At 38.8% G+C, this 24,471-nt stretch overlaps 1 protein-coding gene across 1 annotated transcript in view; it reads right to left on the reverse strand.

The window, feature by feature from the left end:
- hectd2 (HECT domain containing 2) overlaps positions 1–20,504 on the reverse strand; it is a 52,485-nt gene extending 31,981 nt beyond the window's left edge. The window contains exons 1-7 of the mRNA XM_065959479.1: positions 19,943–20,504; positions 12,145–12,286; positions 5,823–5,961; positions 5,621–5,723; positions 5,290–5,379; positions 3,863–3,927; positions 3,464–3,509 (exon numbers count right to left, since the gene is read on the reverse strand). Of these exons, the coding sequence (XP_065815551.1) occupies positions 3,464–3,509; positions 3,863–3,927; positions 5,290–5,379; positions 5,621–5,723; positions 5,823–5,961; positions 12,145–12,286; positions 19,943–20,026 (669 nt within the window). The 5' untranslated portion in view covers positions 20,027–20,504. The remainder of the gene's footprint in view (positions 1–3,463; positions 3,510–3,862; positions 3,928–5,289; positions 5,380–5,620; positions 5,724–5,822; positions 5,962–12,144; positions 12,287–19,942) is intronic.
- Positions 20,505–24,471: the final 3,967 nt, after the last annotated feature.

Genomic DNA, 24,471 nt, shown 5'->3' on the forward strand with positions numbered 1-24,471 from the left:
CTAAGTTTCTCTCTATATAGAGAGAAACTTAGTTTTGTGATCATGTGACTAGACGTCTAGACTCCGGCCTGATTAAGTGCAAAAAACGTTCAAGCCTGACAAGCTGACAAAGCTCCCAAATGAGATTTTATTTAAATAACAGTGGCCAGTGCGCGGACAAGCCCCCTCCCAGCAGCAGCAGCAGTACATTAGTTCGGCATGCCTCAGCATCTACGTCGCTGCCCATTGGTGTGTTAACAAACATGCAGCAGCAGGTAGCCTTAAGAGCAAGTTAGATAACGTTGACTTAAAAATCGTTAAGTTAGTTAGGCTATGTGTTAGATGTGAATTTTAAGACAAGGCAACCCATGAAATATGTTCTCTACAAGCTGGAGGTCGCCACCGAGCACCGGTTTCATTGTACTGTATGCTTGTGATGGTGAACAGAGTGCATGCTGCTGTAGCTCGTCAGTTTTCAGCATGTGTGCTTCCATAACTACGGAGCCCAAGGACGAGTCATAATAGCCTGCACTGGGGCCTGTCATTACTACCTTAATACCACTGTTGTAAACATTATATTTGCTGAACATAATGTTAGAGTCTATAGAATGAGACAACTGAGATGAAGTAAGGGTCATAAGCTTTTCAAATAATGATGTCATCGCCTTGTTTAGAGCTCAAGGATCATGGGAAGGGCATTGTAAGAAAAGAAAGTAAAACAGACTTAAACTGGATTTAAATGACTGTTGTTGCCATGACTCCCTATCACCATGAGATCTGGTACTGTCTGTTAGATTTGTGTTTGGATGAAATAAAAAAAATACAACTGGCAAAGATGAGGTAATGACAAATATCTTCATTCAGGGTGTTAATACAAACAAGAAGAAAGGGGAAGAGTTGAATGTGTAGCTTGTAGAGCTCATAAGTGAGGGAAAGTCATCATCAGACAGGAAACCAGCAGTCCTCAACTCCAACATGACCTCACCATGTCCAGATCTGTGCCTGTGTGTGTGTGTGTGTGTGTGTGTGTGTGTGTGTGTGTGTGTGTGTGTGTGTGTGTGTGTGTGTGTGTGTGTGTGTGTGTGTGTGTGTGTGTGTGTGTGTGTGTGTGTGTGTGCTGTGTGTGTGTGTGGTTGTGTTCTCCAGAGAGTTGGCAATCCAAGCGAGTCTTCAAAGTCAGTTGGGACAAATTCAGACATTTGGTTTGGGTGCATGTGTGTGTGTGTGTGTGTGTGTGTGTGTGTGTGTGTGTGTGTGTGAGTGTGTGTGTGTGTGTGTGAGTTTGTATGTGCACTGATGAAGCCTGGAACCACAGTGGAACTACTGCAGATTCCTGTCTTTATCTGATTCTAATTCTCAAAACCATATATGGAAATGAGACAGGAGGAAAGTAGACAGAGGCAAAGGGAGAAAGAAAATCAAGGGGAAAGAGGAAAATAGAGCAGGAGAGATCAAAAATAGGATCAAAGGCGGCTCAAAGAAAAAAAACGCACAAAGGGGCGAAATAAAAAAAAGGACATAAAGAGATACAAGGTAAAGATTTCTGTCCACCAGCACTGACGAGAGCAGAATAAAGAGGGAATTTAAGAAAAAAGAAAATCCAGTACTTAAGAAGGATATATGCGCACATTTAACAAATTAGTTATAATTAAACTAAAATAATTGATTCTTGAGCTAAGTAGCAGAATGAGCACAGGACAGATTTCGGTTTAAGATCAGTTACAGCTTTGCAAAACTAATCGACTTGTGGTCCTGTTTATTGTTGCTCAGTGTGATGCCCAGCTGACACACAGCATGAAAAACAAGTGAGCCCCAAGTGGCAACCTCTAATGTTGAAAAATGAAGCCAATGAGGAAGAGCAAAAAAAGTTCCTGGAGTGTCCATGGGCTCCCTGTGGTGGTACGCAAAGGAATCTCCACAATATTAAAAGAAAAATTATCTTATCTTATCTGTCTTGTATCTATTGGGTTGTATCTATATCAAATGTGTTTTCCCCTCTAAATTAATCTAGTTTTTGCAACAAACAACTTCAATCTTCTCAATATATGCTCGCGCGCACGCACAGACATAAACACCAGGAGTACGCCTCGCGTTTTGAAAGTTCCACTCGATATTCCGTTATTTAAAGGAGTTCAGTACTGAATGAACAGAAAGCAGCTGTAAGCCTATATTAACAGTTATTCTGTTATTTATTTGGAGTTCAGAACAGAATCGGTGGCAAGCAGCTGTACATTCACATTTTTAAAACGGAGCCAGGAGATGCTTCCGTTATGATGCGTCGCTCACCCTCTCTCTCTTGCTCTTGCTCTGAAGCTGATGTGATTGTGCTCTATTTTGCTGTGTCTTAACTATGCGCAGGAGTCAAGAAGGATTTTTTTAAAGGGAGTTTTGCTATGTTGAACGCAGAGCCTTATAATACAGAGGCTCTGGTTGCATGGAGCCTGCTCTCTCTCGCACGCCTGCACTCTCTCATGCGCTCAGGCCGGAAATATACATGGGCCCAGGTATCGTCTTTGTGTGGGAAATACTGGAGACTAAATATTCTCAAACAGGTTGTTGGTATAAAGTTGTGATTTTTATTGTGCTTTTATTGCTTGATTTGGGCAAATGTCAGTGTTGTGTGGAGTTTAAGTGCCAGTTCTAGTTCTAGTTCTAGCATTAGCCCTTAGTAGTCCTACAGTGTGCCTGCCAACAGTCAATAATAGATAATATTATTTTTATGAATACATTTGCCTCCTGCGTAAAATGTGTGTAGAAATAGGCCTAAAGTGTATTTCAACGTTTGCCATAATGGTGGTACTTGGAGAGCCAAATATTTTCAGAGGTGGTACGGAGTCTAAAAAGTTTGAGAACCAATGTTATATACTATACACTGTGCAGAGGTTAATTTTCTTTAGACTCATCCATTTTCATGGCATTAAGGGAAAGACTTTTGCATAATTAGAGGTGTGTCTGATTTGACTTACAGGTAAGCCCGTTGTAGGTGGTTGCCAGGATGCTAAAGACTTATAAGCCCACCTCAGAGACCATTGGAGACGTCACTGAGGCTACGTCCATGTTTTACACAGTCTATGGTTTAGACATCTCATTCTAAACAACAAGTATTGGAACAGAGCCTTTCTTAATGGTGTGTTATGCCTCTTGCTTCAAATATTGCACAAAATATGTATGGGATAAATGTCAAACTTAATGTGGGAAGTGATTACAACATTTCCAAATAATAGCAGTAAATAAAAGGATGAACATTGAATATGTTCATAGATGTACAGTAGTTTGATTCACCAATTTTCTTTTCTATGCAGATGATGCAATGCTTAATGTATGTAAAGTTTTTGTTTTCAAATGCTAATAGAATAACGATTGGCGACAGACTTATATCCAGAATATCCGGTTTGATTTCAACTAGTTGCCTTTGTTGTATGTCATGTAAGTTTAGACGAGAGGAAGCCATGGACTATCAGCAATTTAAGGATTTCAGTCCTACCTGAACAAGAATGAAATAAGCTCGCAGGTCATCCTTTGTCCGAGGCCTGAAAACAAAACACAAAAACAAGGCTTTCATCAAAAAGGGAACAACTGCACTGCCAACATAGCACAACAAAACTAAGCTAGGTTTGCTGTGTCTTTGTGATTAAACACAATCGAACAGATCAATGAGAGGGACTGAGGAAGTGGCATAGTTAGAACTGATACAGTCATGTATCCAGCACAGTTATACATCCATGACTATATTATTTGCTTTTAAGTGTTGGATGTCAAAGACACTGTAATTATATTTTAAGTTAAAGAGAGAAATATCAAGTTTGAGCTTTAACTGAAATTAAGCTAATGAAATGTGTGCATGCTTTTTAAAAGGAAGACATGTGAGAGACAGTGATCTCACCCTTTCCACTCCCTCAGCAGGCTGTTGATGATCCCTTTCAACACTGACTTCTGGATATCCTGAGGCTTAACATGAAGACAAAAACCCTTTCAACTTCCAAGACATAAAGAATCAGAAGGTTTAATCAGCATTCCTGAATACAGACCCACAAAGAGAAAAACTGGTTACAATATTTCTGTAACCTTTTCTGTCCTGGATTGATTCATGTTTGAAAAGTTAGACGGCTGTTTAATGCATCCACTGATTGTACTGAGGTGACGAATAAAATATATTTTGCTACAGTGTGTTTTGGGATGCCATTAATCAGCATCGCCTGGCAGCTCACCAAGTCACAAAGTATGTAAAGTTTTATGATTGTACATAAACTTATACTGAGGCAATAACTATTGCGCACACTTAATGTGATTCAATTCAACCCTATCAAATATCCACTTGGTCAGCAGTGGTAGTTTGAATCTCAATTATGAAACTGAAGGGATATGTACATAGGAGTTGGGCCAGAAAGAAACGCTAAAGAAAGCTATAACATGAGCTGTAGAGGCTGCAATGTTATCCTTGGGGACGAATGTGCCCAATCAAATACGATTAAAAGTTCTTCTGACACTGACAGGGTGAGATTTTCATATAAAATATAATTTATATGACAACTTCACTTTTTATTTAGCATTTTTATGTAACGCAGACAACCAGCAGATCTCTCTACAAAACAAATACCACAGTGATTGATTGATTTGGTCTGTACTGATTTGTGACTTTTTTAGGTGTTATTTGAATTATGTATGAAAAGTAATACCACACACACACAAACACACGAATCATTGATGAAAACCAACAACTCCTGTGTATTTTAAGGTTAAATTATTATTGTTTTTTACACCGGAGTCTGGTTGCTTTTAAAAGACCAATGCAATGTGTGTGTGTATTTCAACCTATGTGTGAGTAGCATGTTCAACAACAAGAAGTGTAAAATTGAATTTCCCCTAATGGGATAAATAAAGTATATCTTCTTCCTTCTTCTTCTTCAAAAAGGATGTTAGTGGTTAAAAAAGGGTCTCTGTTGTTTTTGTAAGTTCCTTCAATTATCTTTTACGTAATGTGGGAAGGATCTTTAAAGTGAATTTTTCTGATCGGGCATATAATCCCTGAATGACCTGATCTCCGGGAGCAGCTCATGAACTTCTTTTTTTACCCCTAAATGATAAAGATCCCCATAAGGTAAATCAGGGTCCTGTTTTTTTTTAAAAAAACACCTGCATTCCCCTTAAAGTCATTAAATAGAAACGTATTCTGAAAGGCACATAGACAAGGAAGCAGTTTGACAGTAGATATGAGGCCCATTTTTCTTGTTTATGAGGTTGTGTTTTTGTATGTGTGTGTGTGTGTCTGAGTGTGTGCTTGTAGCCGTGGTCTTGTTGTCACAGGCTTACTGTGCTAAGCAGTGCGTCGTAAACAGCGTTGACAAACTTTGCGTTGACTCCGGAGTCGTCTATGGTGTTAAATGATCCGTTCGCCTCTCGCTGAGAAAGGAGGGAGAGAAAAAGAATTAGGAAAGAAGAGGAAGGCGAGGGCATGAGAGAAAAGGAAGAAAAAAGCAGAGGAAAAAAAAAATGCTTTCCCATCGTAAAGAGGTTATGGCGTCTGGAAAATTTTAACAGCATCTAAAGAGTTTTCTCACAACAGGCATTCTTTATGAGTCAGATTTTGTGTACGTGTGTGTGTGTGTGTGAGTGTATGAATGTTGGGTGTTAATGTGTGTACCTTAAAGGCAGCGTTGATTTCTATAAAAGAGTCAAAGGTGGTCAGGTAAAACTCTCGGACCTCCCTCCAGTCTCCTGATTGGACGGCATGCTCCATGTCCTCTCTGAAACACAAACACACTCGCCGTGTTCAACATCCCAAACCCAGGCCTGCAGCTGAATAACTGTAAATATTTATTGTGAGGTAGATTTTGCAAACTCACTGAAACTCCTTGGTGGTCTTGGTACGTAAGGGGATGATGGGGTCACAGGGGAACGGCGCTTTGACCTCGGGGGGCAAAGTGTCAATGGAGAGCCGCTGCTTTTGACGAACGTCACTGCAGATCGGAGGCAGCTCTCTCCCTGGGAGAAAGACACAAGGAAATGTTTTCTTACATTGTCAACGGCCAAGATCTCAATGAGTGATACATTTAACTGGACAGGACACAATCAGCAAAGGGATATGAGTTATCGCTGGTCAACAGGAGATGGCAAAATCCAAACTTAATGAAAGTTCCTCAGAAGTTTTAATTGTTGTACCAAAACCCTTTTTTGCAATCCAAGATTCAAAATCTTTCTGAGTTACAGCAGCGCTCATACATAGAGTAAATAAATAAATATGTGTAATTTAATAGTATGAGTAATACAGAATAAAAAAGAGTTCAGATTAGAACACCAGCTGGATGAGAATATTAATAATATTAAATCCTGTCCCCTTGAGGTGTAGTCACTTTAGCCTGGTCCTTCTTGTTATCTGAACAGAGGAAGCACCTGGTCGAGCAGAAGCAGCATCATCAGATACCTCAGCTCAAGGCTGCGCAGGATAACATGGTTTATGAGGACATTTGAGTAAATTAGTTATTCTGGAGACGTAGCTTTTTTTCCCTTTCTATTGCACCTTACAACACTATACGTTGGTGCATGTGTGCTTCAATACCCAAATATCATCTTTGCAGTTGGACAAACCTCACTTTAACTAAGACCAACATTGTGAATCAAATGTCATTCTTACACCTGATGACTAAATGTCTCATCAATACTGGTAAACTCACAGCTAAGGGATAGAAAGGACCCTGGATGAGTCCCAAATGGCAGTTTGTCTGCTTTTAAATGAAGCTGACAGCATCATCACGAAAACCAAAGACATTTATTGAGTCACATAAAAAGTGATAGCCTATTTAAAGTTTGCTTTAATATAAATATTTTACCGGGAAAAACCAAGTTGTATTGGATCTTCATTCATGCTTCTGTTTTGACTCCATATGTTTTGTACCAGAGCAAAAACATGCATCTAAGTATAAATATGTAACTGAATCAGGATTATCCCCACAACGTTTCCCTCATCGCACTTGACTCTTAAGAGCTATAACTGCTTTCTCTTATTTATATATTTTTGATAAAGATATAGAATATACTGCTCCTAAAGCCTATCTAAGGCAGTGTATTAATTATCAGGTCTGCCTCTGCACTTTTCATTGAATCCTATATGCTGGCTGCCTTTTTAAGCTTCATATTAAAACAGTTTGTCTGAGTGAGAACATGTTTCCTTCTTACTTTATTTCAGCTTGAAAATAGTCATTCATTCCATTAAACATAATAACCAATCAAAGCAGAGAGCACTTTGATGAAGACACTATACTAAAGAATAAAATAGGCAGAACTGCAGCTAAAAATGTGTCAAATTTAAATTGAAGGAAAAATGAAAATTTGTTCCAACTTGTATGACACAAAAAGAAGATTGGAACTGTTCTTAATGTTACTAGCTAAAGACATGGAGAGGTGCTGATAACATGGTGCAAGAAAAATAAAGAATAACAGACAAGAGGAGGAGAGCAGTAGTGAGAGGAAGAGGTTATTAAATGTGTTCCTTTCAATTTCCCAAAAACACAAAACACATAACTGATAGTATTAATCCCATCCAAACACATGCACATGTCCACCCATCCTCCCACACTTCTGACCATCCATAAATTCTGTTTATAATTAGCCTTTCATTGTATCTGTCTCCACAGTAACAATAGTCACCATTAGGCCTGTCCTGGTGCATTGTGGGTGCTCATTCTGTTGGCATGGACAAGCAGAAGATAAAAGGGACTCAAGAACAGAGGCTGCCAGACGCATAAATTAGAATGTGATCAGTAATCCAAGTGGTCCTTGTTGCACTAGCAGTGGAAGAGCTAAGCTTTTCAATGTTGCCTGATGGTGGCGCTGAAGAAAGGTTTCACAGTTGTAGGAATTTAAAAAAGGTTCTTTTTTTAGTGTATAGTGTTGTGTTTCCTATTTTTTTCTTTTCAACATCAATCAATAAGACATTTTCATTGAAGTTGATGTAACACATGGAACTGTTCCTTTGATCAACTCATGAGTGGCTGGGACAACGCCAATCCTCAATTAATATTTATTTATTTCCAGATGATAACCAACAATTTCTGAAATTCTAGTCATCAAGTACCTCTTAATTAAACAAAACGAGGGTTAGGGAATAAAAAAATGACAATGGAGCATCGGGGGGTGGGGGAAGTATCATTAGATATTACTATGACTCATACTCAGGGGACAATTAATAGCATGGAACATAGCAACCTTGATTTTAAATGTATTTTAATTAGTTGTTTTGCTAGTAGATTTAGATGGAAAACTGATGACAACAAGAGAAGAAACTCCACTTAAACCTCACCCTTACATCATTACACCTTTATTCTCCATCCCCCTCTTTTGCTGCTTCCTAATTACCATTACTTTGTCAGCTTGTGTGTCACCGAATTTAGTCCTGACAGCAACAAACCTTGGTTGTCATGACACCCTTTAATCAAACGAGGCACCTTCAAGACCTCCAAGGACATCCTCCGCCCTCACCCATTGTTCTTCTCATCAAAGTTTGTTGCGATAAAGGCTTAGATTGTTTTTGATGAGCAGACAGAGGACAACCTTGTTATCCTCCTCAAGTGCTGTCGTCATGAGTCATCCATTCAATCATTCAAGATCTTGTTGAGGTCTGATGAGTGAAGCAGTCTACAAACTTCAAACTGCTTTTAACCATATGGTCATCTAGGTTAACAGTAAAACAAATTATGAGTGTCTTTCTGAATTATACAACACATTTTTTTGTGAAAACTTTACAGATAAGTACAAACACTTATTCCATGATTCATTAACTAACCCAATCTGCAAGGTGTCAAGAATGTTTTATATTTTAATCTCAGAACCCATCACCTAAAAGCTGAAAATAAATGCAACTAGGAGTGACTACCAAAATGTTTTGTCCTTCTATTGTAGCCATAGGCAACAAAGGATTCTCGGCAGGGACTTCTGTTTTTGTTCGGGTCATCGTTTACAGACCAACTAGCAACTTTAAAAATTGGGAATGGAGTTGGTGTTGAGAGATGACGTCCAAGATCAGATTGTTAGCTGCATTGCAAACAGATGTCTGTTTGTAAGGTAATAGCTGACGGGGTTCAAGATTGCACAACAGCTGGTGCTTTCATCTTCCTTTGCTCTTCATATGGACTGTTTTCCTGAATGGCTGTTTTTCTGTAGTTCACTGAAACACTACTGGACAAATAAACTTCAGGTTAAATGTAAATTCTTTCAAAGGTTTAATTTTATGAGTGACTGCGTTGTCTTTGTTGACATTTTGAAGCTACCTTCTTTCAGCCTTCTTGGGCGAATAGCTTCCGAGCATTAGCATGTGGATAACTCCCTTCAAGGCCAATAATTATAGCACATGTATTCACACTAGCAGATAGTGGGTTTATATCTTCCAATTTTCAGAGTATCTGATTTACTGATTACCGTCAGGATGTTAAGATCACTTCAATATTTCAAACATACTTGCCTGAACCTTTTTATCTGACTTTGTTCTAAAATACGAGTCTACTTCTCACTTGATCTTAATTGTTATTCTACCGTTTCAACAATTCTTAGATCCGTTTTACAGACAACTTGGCTCACAGCAATGTACATCTGAGAGTTAGTGAGTTTGGTTGGTCCTCACTGTATATTGATCAGTGGTTGACTGGCCAGGATGACAAGAAGCTCAGTCTTTCAGAGGTTGAGTGGCAGCATTCATTCATTTATTTAGGGATATCAGCAAGGCAAGACTTGAGGAATTCTTGAACACACCAGTAATATCATCTAGCGGGAAAGACAAGAAGAGCTGGTAATCGTCAGCATAGCAATGGTATGAGGAACCACGGGAGTGGATTATTATACCAAGCGGGGAGGTGAATTTTGAGAAGAGAAAGAGAGGCACACCTATGCACTTATTCCTTCCAAGATACTTTGAGTCTCCCTGAGAGTTAGAACATGAACCAGTGGAGGGCAGATCAATAAGATGCCTTCCATCTGGTATGAATAAGTCGTTTCCATTACAGCATGAAGTTAATTATGGCCTCATTTAGATTAAAAAAGACAAAAACAGTTAAAGCTTAAGGGTGTGGCAACATGATATTATGGCTACCCCTCTTCTGGTCTTGGAAAAGATGGCGACGGCACAATGCCGAACTAGGAGGTTTAAAATTGAAGACCCATAATATCAATGGGTTAAACTGTGGCATTCATATTTACTTCTTCAGTCAAAGGCTTGCTTAAGGATAACTAACAAACAGGCTTTGCTGAAGATGGCTTAAAGATGACAAAACATCTGAAACAAAATTATATGTATACAGATCAAATATTTATCTTCCCAGCGATTCAGTAATTACAAATTTATCAAGTCACTATATCTTGCTGCAATGTATCCCTCTCTGTTATCAATAAAGCTTTGTTTTCCTAACAAGCTTGGCTTCGATGTTTGTGTTTTTGGAAAAGGTGTCATTGTTTTCTGATCCTGGGATCAATTTCAGATGGATCCTTGCTCTAATCAATTTGGGCTATACAACAGGCTGGACGACTGTAACATGTTGGAGGAATGATACATCTTCTGTGTGTGTGTGTGTGTGTGTGTGTGTGTGTGTGTGTGTGTGTGTGTGTGTGTGTGTGTGTGTGTGTGTGTGTGTGTGTGTGTGTGTGTATTGCGTATTTTCACTTTCATATGGTTTTCATTTGGGGCGGAGGTTTGCATAATTATTCTGGCATCAGTAGCCGTGGTGACAAAGCAGGCTGGTGAGCACTCTGCTTGGTCTGCGTTCTAACCACAGTCAGAAATGACCTCGCCTTTAGACATCCGGGAAACGACATCCCCTTTAATGTCACAAGAGCTGACAACGGATAAACCAAATCTCCTTCAAAAACCTGAGTTTTATGTCTTGATTATTTTTGCCTTCAGCTTTTTTTTTGTCAAAGTAACAAAATGTATAACAACTTTTGTATTTTATACAAATAATCTCAGCATAGCTTTTACATATTTTTAAACTTTAAAAAAACTTTCACTGATGTAAAATTAACAAAAGCAGGTTAAAACTGTGTGTTGGATGAGATATTTTCCATAAATAGCCTTTAACTATCCAGAGAGAGTTTCTGAAACTGCAGGACCGACAGGATCGACTACTTTAAACATGAACAGCTTTTCTTCTCTCTCCCCTATAAACCTTCCTCTGCTATGTATATACATGGCCAGCCCCACCAAAGTTGTTGCTAGCATCTCAGCATAAACAAGGTCTGAGTACATACATCAAGCGTATTGTAAACAGAGGAAGTAACACATCATTACATCCCAGACAGAGACCACAGTGTTTCAGAGAACAAAGACAGTCAGACATTGAATGCACCAATGAGCTGCTTTATCAGAAACAGTGGCTTTAAAATGATCTTTTGTTAAAACAAAATTAAGGACTCGTGGGGATTGAGTGTTTCATGCAGACAGGAGTCATGGATTAGATGTAGCAAAAGTAAAATTTGATCAAATGTTGCTTCATGCCATGCATCAGATACAAGATGGAGCTATAGTAAGGGGCAAAGACAAATAGCATTTCTTTGATAACTGATCAATTAATATTCACCATTAACTAGTTGCTTATTAGCATGCTAATTAATAGCATACCAGAAGCTCAATTTGCAAATAATGGAACAGTATGAGTACTTCTTTTTAAGGACATATCATAAAGGCATCTCGAGAGGATCCATGCCTCTAAAAGTTACAGATGAAAACATTATTTGCAACTAAAACTGTCAAAGTGAAAAAGACATTTGACTTCATTTTCCTTTTGCTATTGTTTCATTCTCTTTTCTTCCTTTGGAAAGAAAGAAATAAGAAGATTTTTCTTGAAGCGAAGCACCAAATTAAAATGAAACAAAAGAAGAAAAAATAGTGTCTCTTCTAAAACCACTGTTTCTGTCACAGTCACATACACGAACATGCACAATATTGGCTTGAGTAATATGCAATTATGAGAGGGAAACAAATCATGTTCACAGCAACGTATAGCAATATAACGAGAAAATAGTTTGTAATTAATTCCAAAGAACAGGAAAATTTGTTTTTTTGCCTGTTTTAATCATTAGGAATCCTATTTTAAGAGGGTTTTTTTTAAGACTCCGGTTCAATACATCGAGCACAACTGGCCTGATAGATGAAATGATGTCCCTTAACACTGGACTTGAACTCACCATGTCTGAGCCACTGGGTGCTGGTCAGAGTGCCAGTCATGCCGCGAGTCAGGCCCCGCCCCACTGCGTCCCTCCGCTGGCTCAGTGTGGAGATGAAGGTGCCCAGAGATGGAAACGGCTGCTTTGGTCCTCTCCCAAAACCCTGGTGCAGGAAGATGACATCATTAAAACAAGGCAAGAGAAGGTATGTTTAAAAAAACAAAGAAGGAAACAAGCACTGAACATCTCAACCTGAAACCTGAAAGGGAAACTATTATTAGCCTTTAGCCTGGCACTGGTGCTTACGACAGCTCCAACACACTTTCTCCACAATCACACATCCACATGAGCTAATGACAAAGGAAGCAACTGAAAACCAGGGTCCAATTCTGAGCTTAGCGTCTTGCACAAAGACACTTGAACTTCTATACTGAACGACACTCTTTCATCATTATTTTAGAGCTTTGAATATCATAACAATTCAATGTTAACACACGAAGTTCACAAGAATGTAAAGAAAATGTGAAGCTTAACTGACAGATTATTATGAAAAGATGCCCAAGAGGTATTTCTTATCCTGGCTGAAGAGCTTATTATATGTGTTTTTTATTGATTTTATTGGTTAGCTTTTTAGGTTTTTGTCATTTTTGAGTAGATTTCAAATAGTTTTCCTTCCCTCCAGTGTGTTATTTCTTGTTACATCTGTTTTGTAATCTGTGTGTCATGATGTACGTCAATCTCGCTGGCCGAAAACAAATCTACCCACAGGTACAAATAAAGTAGCCTGACCCTGACAGTTTCTTACAAAACAAAAGAGATTGATATTTTAAAGGTGAATGAGAATTATAAAGTCAAAGCTCAATTTAAACCATTTATACATATCTGCCAAGATATCAACTAGTTCAGGGATGGGCAACTTTGGTCACAGCAAGGGTCACATTCATTTAATTCTGACTGCCAGGGGGCCAAATTGTAGAATACAAAAACGATAACAGTCAATTATGTCTCAAATTTAACTCAACATATACCAGTGATCAAATATTATTATGGAAATATTTCTGTTTTTCATGATTTCATGGCAGATTTTGTCATGTTTTCTTCATGTTTTGATATATGAAAATTGACCTGAGGGCCACATTGAGGGTTGACGAGGGCCGCATGTGGCCCCCGGGCCGCCAGTTGCCCACCCCTGAACTAGTTTAACTCAAATACCTCCAATCGAGAAATGCTGGACCTATTCGTATCAGTCAGACAATATAATCTGATGAGTTGTTCATCTCAGACATTTAGGTATGGGCATGTTTTTCAATAAATACCAAAAAGAAAACATATATATAAAAGAAAAGAATGCTGTGGGTATAGAAACAGTGCCAACAAGTCACTTGACCAGTAGAGCCAATCAAACTGTATTGATGTACAGGCTGAAGTACAAACCAGAATTCATTCAATGTAAAATAAAGTTTAATATTATTCTGGGAAGCTAATTGTTCAATACATTATATATCTCTGCCTCACATGTCTTATCAAAATTGTTGCAGAAACACACCGATAATGGTTTTTCTATATATTTCACCATAAGCTCGCTGTTTTGATTGGTACTCATTTTCCTGTTTAAAATAAGTATCTTGCTCTATGATATATTGTTTTATAGGATACAAATCTAATAATATAATAATATAATTAAAAGCTATACCACATGTTGTTAAAAAGACTCTGTAGCTCAGAATGTGAAACCTTTTGCAATGTATTAATAATTAATTAATTAATAACCATAATGTATAAAGAACAAAGAAAATAATGCTAATTTGTTTGACTGTTTTCTCCTTTTCTGCATCATCATTTAAATACACAGGCAGTAGCAATCACATGGGCGACAAAAATAAGCAAGCTCACTGATAAAATCAAACACTGATGATGATTATTCTCACCAGAACGAGAACGTCTTAGATGGATCCAGACTCAGAGCCACAAACAAGCAACGGTCAAACTGAATGTTCATTCACACAGGGTTAAGGTTTCTGAGCTACAAGTAAAAAATTGCCGAGGACGTGAAGAGCAGAAGGAGGAGGGCAAAGAGATCATTACAGAGTAAAATGAAAGAATGAATGGGAAGAGAAGTGCTGAGGAAGTAAAGATAAAGGACAAAAGAAGGGGAGGAATGTAGGAAAATAGGGGAATGGGGGAGAAAAAATAAAGGACATTTTAGGACAATAAAAGTGATGAAAAACAAAAACAATGAAGGAGAGAAAGTGATGGGAGCAATTTAAGAAGAGAAGAAGAGTAGAGTTAAGAACGGGAGGATGGGGAGGTGGAAAGATCAACAGATGCACAGCAGACGCTCCTGACAGCAGCGAACAAACGGTCACACACACACAAACACACGCACACACACACACTAGATGTGATGCATTTAAGGGCTGCGAAACAGAGGGAGCAAAAATCAGCTTTTTCGAAATAAGTCTTTCAAATGAGAGTTGACTACAAATGGTAGTCTTTTTATCACCACACAGCCAACACACACTCAACAAATACACAACAACTACTGTGTCCATGTCATTATGGCATCAGCTCTCTTTTGCACAGTAACACACGTGAATTAGGACAGCTCATATCTAAAATAACACCGACTATAGTTACAAATCTTGACACAATAAGCATTCACACACAAACAGACCAACACAAACCACTAAAAAGACTAGTGCACTTCACTCTAAAGGTTTCTGAACAGTGGCTCCAGCTCTCTGTGAGAGCGTTAATGAGATTCATTCAGAGCAGATCAAACACATTCAAACACTGAGTGATCCAGACACAAAGCAGATTGAATGCATGATTACAAAGGCAAGGTTCAAAACTGATCCACTGAAATCAGTGAAAGGAACATCTGCAACAGAAACTTTATACGACTTCCATGTGGATATCACATCTTTTCCTTCAGCCACAGATCAACGAATCAAAGGGAATGAAAGTTGTTTGTGTCATTCTGTTTTTGTGGCAGGTGTCAGGGGCATGGCTGGGAATCCTGGTTTAACATCCAACTGCCTTGCTCCAAATTGAAATATCTCAACAATCATGAGATAGATTATTAACCCTGTTAAATTGTTCTCTTGATGAATTTGCTTGTCACATCCCTTAAAAATACTGTGGCACATTTACCATCTATTCACAGCAGACAGTGAAAGTTTCACTTTAACTACTCATGGCTGTTAGCGCTGTTGTTTGTGGATTAGAAAATGTGGTTAATTTGAATACGAAGGGACCGATTTTGCCCTTAAAGAATGCATGATGGCTCATTTAAAATATGTGCAAACAGCAGTACCCAACAGACATGCTCAGTCAACGATGAAACACAGAGCCCTGCATCAGCTAAAAAGAACCGAATACAGCAAGCCATCTAGAGCCAACACTGCCTTAAAACTGCAAAAACTACAATCACACACATGCATTACCACCAAACCCAGTAGTATATCAATGTTCCCTTTTATGTGACTTTTAGCATCATCATAGATCTTTTCTCCATGTTATGTCCCAAACTAATGATAGTGTCAATGTTAGCTTCCAGTTGTTCTCAGGGCTAATCTGCAAACATCCATCCATTTTCTATAATGCTTTTCCCCTTCGGGGTCACGGAGGGGGCTGGAGCTGATCCCAGCTGCCATTGGGCAAGAGGCGGGGTACACCCGGGACTGTTCACCAGTCAATAACAGGGCAGCCACACTCACATTCACACCTACAAGCAACGTAGAGTCACCAATTCACCTAACAAGCATGTCTTTAGACTGTGGGAGGAAGCCAGAGTAACCAGAGAGATCCGACCCATGAACAAAGAGAACATGGAAACTCAAGCGTTTAGTTCAATGTATCACTCTGCTGAAAACACAGCCTTGCAGTGCTTCTAGCATGACTGTAGTCTCATGTCTGTATAATGTTTGTTTGCTTCATCCTTGCACCTTTAACTTGTGTGTGCATAATTACACTCCTCTCTCAGTGAAACCACACAGCGGCCACATCCCTCACTTCTTGCTACTCACTCTCTCATTACAGAACGCCAAAGCCCCGCCCACACTGACTGAATGACAGGTGATCTCTGGGAAACATGGAGCAGTGAATCCACAGTCACAAACTCTGAGCAACACTGACATGTTGGTTTTTATTTTGTCCAAAAAAAACACCATTTGTGACACCATTTTCTCTTCGTTTTTCTTGATGTAATGAGTAGTGCCTCAGTCCTGCTTCACATCTGATAACAATTAGCAGTTTTTGCTGCAGGTTTTACTTTCTCAGTGAGTCTTTATGTCAGTCCTGTCCAACTTTACTCCGTCATTCACTTAAAGGAAATGCTGTCATCCAGAGAGAAACCAGACCAAGAGGCACCCCATGCCACTCACTCTTTCCTCTCTCTCTCTCACACACACACACACACACACACACACACACACACACACACACACACACACACACACACACCTGTAGATTATTGTGAAAAATGAACAGGTATCTCTCTGTGGTAGAAATATAACTTTGACAAACAGACTTCACACCTGTCTGCTCTGGTCAATACTTTTTTCCTGTGTGATTTGACTCTCTATAGAAAAGTATTTCTTCAATTTTTGCTTTATAATACGACAAACAATCAGGTTTGTTTTTATCCTGAGAGGTTGTTGATGTCTGCATAAAAGTACGAGTTAAATCAGTGACCAAAACCTCCCACAAAAATGCCCTGTCCCCAGTGAAGGCTATACATGTCAGCATATTTGGTTGACTTTTGGCACCAGAGGTCAAACTAAGAACTGACTACGCCTCGATGTATGTGGCTGTCATGTTTAACTAAGTATTTGGGTTAATTTAGGTACATAAACCAGCTCAAGTTAGCGACAGGACTGATCTAGGTATATAGACGTGTTGATTCGCCTACACTGTTAAAAGTCTGGGATTATTCTGGCAGCCAATCAGGACAGCTTTTGCCCTCCATATAGATCCCTTTAGCACTCTGAGTGTAGAAGTGCGATGAGAGAATAACACTGTAAAGGTTTGATTAAATAGAAAGACTCAGAAGAACAAAATGACACTAATTGTGTGTTCAGATGCAATCCAAAGCTAAATTTAGCGTCAGAGTGATTGCTTACAAAGTCAAAGTAAAGACATGATAAAGATACAATGACATGAGCTGTAAATGTCTGAAACTCTGAGAGAAGCTCAAACACAGACACAATGTGTTTCCATTGCTAACTGGCTTACAGCTAGGGTTACAGTGTGTCTGTACAGTTGGTTTAATGACTGAAAAACATCAACTAAGCATCCATGGTTCAAATTTGCTGAAATGGCGCTTTCTATCCAAGCTCATCTTTAAAGACGTTTAATACATAAAGAGATGAACTTTCTATACTTTTAAATATCACAGTGTGTTGTTTATTTTGAATTGCTTTCATTTTTCTATGATAAATCAAATGAACCAATCAAACTGGAATAATCAGAGACTCAGCCGGAAAGTCGAAGGGCAACCCAACTTAGGCGTCATTTTAAATCTGTCATGTTTGATCTACAGATATTACGTTATTCTGCTTCATCTGTATAGTTTTGGGTTTCAGGCTTATCGGGCTGACAAACTGAAAAAATCAGAAAACATGACACATTGTTGTGGTTGTGCATGGAAAATGTAGATCACAAAAAGCATGTATTTACATACTGAGGTTGTCAAAATGTTCAATAAATCTAAATTGCACAAATACACTGACAACGTTGCTATTGAAACTGATCTATTTGTGCATTTTAGACAGCGTTCAGGACTGTGACCGTAATTTTTGATGATTGAAAACTCAATGTAAGCTGCTTATAGACTTCTGTTTCTGTTGTCGTATTATTATTTTTTCTACAATCGTATAAAAGTTTTAATTTCTGATTTCTTCATGACCCTCGTCCATATACATGTACTGGATGACCAGGAAAAAAACAGAATAATTTTTTAAAAAACAGCTAGGTTCACTATGACAGACCAAAATCTTTCCAGATTTAACTGACAACTGACTCCGCTGTAGTTTTCAGAGAGACATGCTAGACACATCATCACATATAGGCTAGATCAACAGACTTGAAGAATCTATGACATGGAGCACAGAAGCTTTTCTGGAGGATCATGATGGAACAACACACTCAATGAGAAACCAGAAAGATGTGATGTTTCAAACTAAACAAAATGAAAGCAGATCATATTGGGAGGCTGAAATCAAAGATTGCTTAATATTAATCAGCCCTTTTATAACTTGATCATCTTTTTGTCCAACCTTCGGAGGTCTTAATAAACTCTCATTGATCAAATGGAGTTTCTAGAAACCCAGCTCAAACATCAGCTCTGTTCAGGTAAAAAAAAAAAAAAAAAAAAACTTCTTCCTATTTTTATTGGTCTGAGGTACAATGACAGCCCGCTGTATCTCAGCCCTTCTTTATCCAACCTTCGAGCCTGAATTTCCTCAGATCTAAGCTGGAGGGGCCCCGAGGACTTCTGAGGAGGGATCGCAGAGTCGATCCGACTGAGAGAACGCATGCAGCCACATTATAGCATTTCCAGACACAACCAGAGTGGGTCTGAGCAATGACAGACTGTTTATTGGTCAAAACCATCTCATCTGCACATTCCTGCTCCCTGACACAATGGAGATGACATCAACACAACCAGTCCGAAACCCCACCAGTTACAGCTCTAAAGTGACACCAAATAACCTAAACTTAATAAGACAGCGATAAAAAAGCGCAGCAGTCCACAACTCAGCTCCCTGCTATGCATTTAAAAACACGACGATTACATCATCAGACGCCGCTGCAGAGCTGATGTCAGGGCTCATTATGTAAGACAAGGGGCATCACTTTTTCCAAACACAGAAAATTACAGTTTTCTGGGTGTAATGTCCTTCAATGTTCACTGTATGGGAGGTGGGAGAATGGAGTTTAGGCATCACAGTTTATGCATTTTAATATTTTAAAATGTTTTATTGCTCAAACCGTAAGTGTTCACGTGGCTGCGAGACAAAGTTTACATTGAGAACCATTAAGTCAAGCTCAAAGTTTAAAGGATGACCAGCAGAATCAGTTCAATATCATAGTTATAAAGTATTAGAGTTATAGGATTTTGTTTTGTGAAGATGAAGTTCAACATCACAATTGTGCATTATAAAATGATGCATATTCAAAAAAAATCAATCACAGAAATTGACTTTTCTTGAGCCCTGTATAGTTATTTCTACTTTGAGTAGTAAAAAAAACAATGAACACAAAACAGGAAAAAACTGAAGCAGTGTTCAGTTGTTTTGGCTTGTAAAACAAAGTTAAATCATTTGAGTGAGTGGTGGACTAAATTGACCTCATTCAGTTTAATTCTTAATATTTTCAAAAATCTATTCGCCTGTTTTTGACTTATTCAAAATAGATTCTGTGTAAAGTTGTAAGTTTTAACACAATTTATCACACTAAAGTTGAAGATGTGATAGAGTGATTCTGAAATCAGATCTTGTTGTACTGCTTTCTTTCATAATTTGTAGACTGGTGAGTGTGCATGACTGAGCATGAGCATGACTTCATAAATGTGAAACAATTTTTTATCAAAATGTGTTGTTAAACAACTGATAGAACTTTTTCCATTAAATTTAATTTAATTGGAGCAGCTTCTGGTATGCGGAGTCAGTACTCTTCAACAAGTGATAGGTCCCTGTCTTTATAACTCTGATATTAACTACATTATAGACACAATGTGCCACCATAAGACAATTTTCCTGCACAGAGGAAGTTATCATTTGACAGAAAAAAAGGTGAGAAAATGCATCTTTCTTACAGCAGGAGGGGAGCTGTTGTAAATTGGTGGGAGCTTCTCTCTTTCTCTCTCAACTCCTGACAGCGCAAAATGTTCTCCATCCATCCTCTCCGTGTGGAAGAGCGGAAAAAGTTTTTTTTTTTCTTTTTTCCCTGGAAAGCCTCAGTCCTCTTCAGCCTCTGTGTTTCTGTTCATCGGAGGGCTGTACATGTTCATACCCGAGTCATCTGTGACCCCGAGTTACCCGTCAGGCTCCTCTGACTACGCCGTTAGTTCACAGAAATCAGGAAGATTCACATCGCAGAAGAAACGGAGTGAAATCAACCTTCGTCGGACAGGTGGGCTCTCCGTTACGCGCACAGCCTGACGCGTACACGTTTTCAGACGCAGCGAGGAAAGGCTGCAGCAAAAAATATTAATGGGCGTGAAGTTGTGTTCGTTTCAAAAGAGTTTTTTTTAAAACACGTTAACTGGGTTTCTGCCCGCTTCTTCTTCTCCTTCTTCTGTCCCTCTCTACGTCGTCTGTCGGCGAAGCAGCAGAGCTGCGGGTCAGCGCCATGTTTAGTTGAGGAGGAGGAGGCGCCTGGAGAGCAGAGCTTGGAGACAGCAGCGCAAAACACACATGAACACACACACACACACACACACACACACACACACACACACACACACACACACACACACACACACACACATTCTAAAAGAGAGAGAGGGACGGGAATATAACGGGAAATAGCAGCCTTTGATTCACAATAAAAGGGAAAAGAAGAAGAGACGAAAAAGAAGAAAGTAGTTTATTAAACTTGCAGCAGTATGGGGAAAGAGAAAAAGCCTTGATTGAAATTAAAATACGAATTTTAGGTATAAATAATAAATAAATAAATAAAGGGTGATGTGTTGACGTTTATTAGTAAAAACTGAAGACCAAATCTCATTTTGTCTGTCAGTTTCTCCTTTTTATCGTGTATTTATGATGTATCTGTTGATGCCTTTTTAGTAGGTGAATGAATGAATGTCATTCAGATTGCGTGCTGTAACATTTCAAAACAATTTTACATACATTGTAGTGTCAGGAAATCAGGAAATAAGAAGGGAATAACATCATAAAGTTAACAAATTAAAATGAATAAAGTAATGATAATAAAAATAATAATAATAATAATAATAATAATAATAATAATAATACATATAATTATCTTTTTAATATGTTCAATGATAACCAAAGTGTCACCAAATTTTTTTTTTGCTGTTCCGTATTTTGCATTTCTAGAGGAAATCTTAAATGAAACTGAGGGTCAATCAGAATTTGTGTTTTGTTTTTGTTAGTAACTTTAGAAGAAATTGCATCTGCTTGTGATTGAATGCATCTTTTTGAAAGTTATTCCCAATCCTTTTTTATTTCTCCATACTAATATACCACCTGTAGCGTCATAAGACTTTTACTTTGACAGTTGACAGAGGAAGTGACGTGCTGTGATTGTTTGACTTGACTGTGGACCCGCAGACTCTGCGTCACCGCTACAATTTAACTTCTGTCCGTAATTAGTGAGAAACAGGATCCGGGCTGCGCGCCAACTCTCACTGAACATAAAGAAAGTGAAGGGCTCCTGATGCTGCAGATGTGTGTGTGTGTGTGTGTGTGTGTGTGTGTGTGTGTGTGTGTGTGTGTGTGTGTGTGTGTGTGTGTGTGTCGTGTGCGTGTGCGTGTGTGTTTGTGCGTGTGCGTGTGCGTGTGTGTGTGTGCGTGTGTGTGCGTGTGGTTTCTTGGTAAAGTTGAGATCATAAGAACTCTCCGTCTGGTTTCCTAAAACAGCTTCAGTGTTCCTGTAGGTCCTGGAAAAGCCTTGAAGACAGTTTTAGAGGCAGATTTCTTTCTCAAAATAAAGTAGAGTTATAAAATGTGCAACAGCAAGATGTACAAAGGCCTTTGGAGGTCTGGATGGTATGTAACACTGGACTTTTTCTGACTGCTGTTTTGCAAAAACTCCTGTTTTGAAAGATTTTCAGCTTTTCTAAATTTGGTTCAGTCCAGGCGTCAGGTCGAGCTCTGTTTGTTTTTGGAGCTCACACACTCTGCTCTGCAGCCGTCAGTCCATGTGTGTGTAGTGCGTCACTGAAACAGCAGATGTGTTGGTTGTGTGTCCGCTTTTATGGCGTCTGGGCCTCGAAACTCTCTGCAGCCGTGTGCACCTGATGTGAAAACAAAAAGCCTGCTGGGAGTTTTGACACATGATTTAGTGTGCGTCTGGCTGTTCTGATTAATACAGAACCCTGAACAGAGACTGTAGTAAACAAACTGTCTTGATGATCGTTTGGATTTTATTGTCTCTGTGGCAGGACAGTCTGGATATAAACCTGTTTTCATATTTTACATATGGAGGATCAAGGCAGCAGGCACTGTTGCATTATGGGACTGTTATGTAAGCGCAGATGGGCTGTGGCTGACTCATGGATTTATGGGCTGTGGGTTTCTTCAGCCATCACATCAAGGATAAAAAAAAAAAGGAGATGGGGAACGAATACATGAGTCAGAACATGGACAGACACAAGCAAATAAATGACCAAAGACCAACTAAAGGATTGTATATTTGTCTGCAGCAGGATACAAAGTATCCCAAGTGTCTTCCAACAGAGACAGGAAAGTGTAAATGTATCTTCTTCAATTGCTCTGAAACAAGGACTTCACGTGTAACAAAGCCTCTATGGCAACATCATGGTTGTTTACCTCGTCTTCTGACCTCTGAATGAGCTTAACTATAGCTGTTATAGGTTTTAAGATTAAACCCGTCCGGCCCGTCCAATATAAACTCTATGTAGATACGGATGAGACAACAAACACAGCCAGAGTGACTCGCGCGTCACACTCATTGTAGACAGTCATGACTAAGAGAGTTATTTACAGAGGATATACTGGCTTTATTGTAGGGCTAGGACAGTGGATAGAGTCGGAAATCAGGGATTCGAACCCTGGCCCCCCGCCCAGAGTACAACCGCCTCCGCACATGGGGCGCCCACCAACCACCAGAGTTTACAGTTATAGGGCTTAAAAGAGAGTGTAATACAGAGTTACAAAAATGTGTTTGCATTGCATTCCTCGTACATTTCAGATAGATCGTCATTTGGTAGTTAATTCTGCCTATTTAAGACTCTTTTTTTTGTTTTTTATGAAGTTTTGTAAATATATTCTGAACTATAACTTTTGGGACTGTGGCTAGTCTACAATTAGCAGGTGAAAAATATAGTGTCAAAATAGCATTGATTATTAATAGTAAAGATAAAAACATTAGGATTTGTATCAGACACACAAAAAACGTTTTTTAAGGGACTAAAATTATTGTATTACAGTATTAAAATCAACACCCACCAAATTCGCAAAATGTGAAACATTGGCAAATAACCCAAAAGAAAAGTAAAACTGACACTGTCAAACTGAACCAGAAGTCGGATTTGTTATTGCAGTTTGTTAAAGATCTTTAGTTTGTTAATATTAAATTATTTTAAAGAGTTTTTGCTTACATAAATTAGAAGTCCGTTTGGTCAGAGAGTTTAATGCCAAGAAGATCTCAGCTGTAAGTAAATGTCTGCATTTGGGTCCTTTGTTTGTCCTTTAAATACTGTAGCAGCCAACACAGCCAATGAGAGCAGAGCAGTGATCACAGGAAACAGAGTAAATGTGTCCGTCTCTTAGTAAATTAAAAAACAACAGACAGACAGACAGACAGGGATCAAATGATGTGGTTTAAGTAGTCATTGAATGAGAAGGTTCAGGTGAGGAGTTTGGCTTGAGATCTCAGGTTAACTTCACTGAGTAACTTCATGGCTCTGACAGTGTACACGTCTTCAGGCTGAAGTTAAGCAGACCAGGACCAGGACCGGTTGGCAGAGAGGAAACTCTGGAGTATTTTAAGCCCCGCATAAGCATCAAAGCTGCTGACCCACACAACTTTTTAAAGTCTGGGCACTCCTGGAGAAAATTACCCAAAAAGAAAAGAAAAAACTGAAACCTGCCCCCAGGTTTTCCACCCTGATTCTGAAGGTCCCTTACAAGACTAGCTGCTCTTTTATCAAGGAATTTATCCTGTGAAAGAGTAGATCCTGAACTTCTGCCTCTTCATTCTACATAGAAAAGTTAATCTCTTTGATAACTGTAAAAAAAATATCAGATATTGATCTGTGGTTGCTTAGAGGGAGATACTGTAATATCTGTATAGATTTTTATCAAGAATAAGCACAATAATAAGTTACATATCACAACACAAAGTAGTGGAAGCTGACATGTACCCAGACTGGAACTAAATGTAAACAATAGGAAAATATTAGGGATTGTTAAATCGACTTAACCTTTAAAATAAAAGTTGAATGTTGTTTTAAATAAACCAGTCATGTACTTTTTCATAATATCGGTCTTCTGGCTTACCTTGCATTTTAACAAGAATCATTTGTATAAATGTGTCTAGTTTGTATGTTAAACTGATTGTGAACTTCTCTGTGTGCCGTTTTGTGAGCAGTCCTGTGAGGTGTCCTGTAGAAATACAATTTACTTTAATGTG

Source organism: Labrus bergylta, chromosome 10, assembly GCF_963930695.1.
Source record: "Labrus bergylta chromosome 10, fLabBer1.1, whole genome shotgun sequence".
Classification (NCBI taxonomy): Eukaryota; Metazoa; Chordata; class Actinopteri; order Labriformes; family Labridae; genus Labrus; species Labrus bergylta.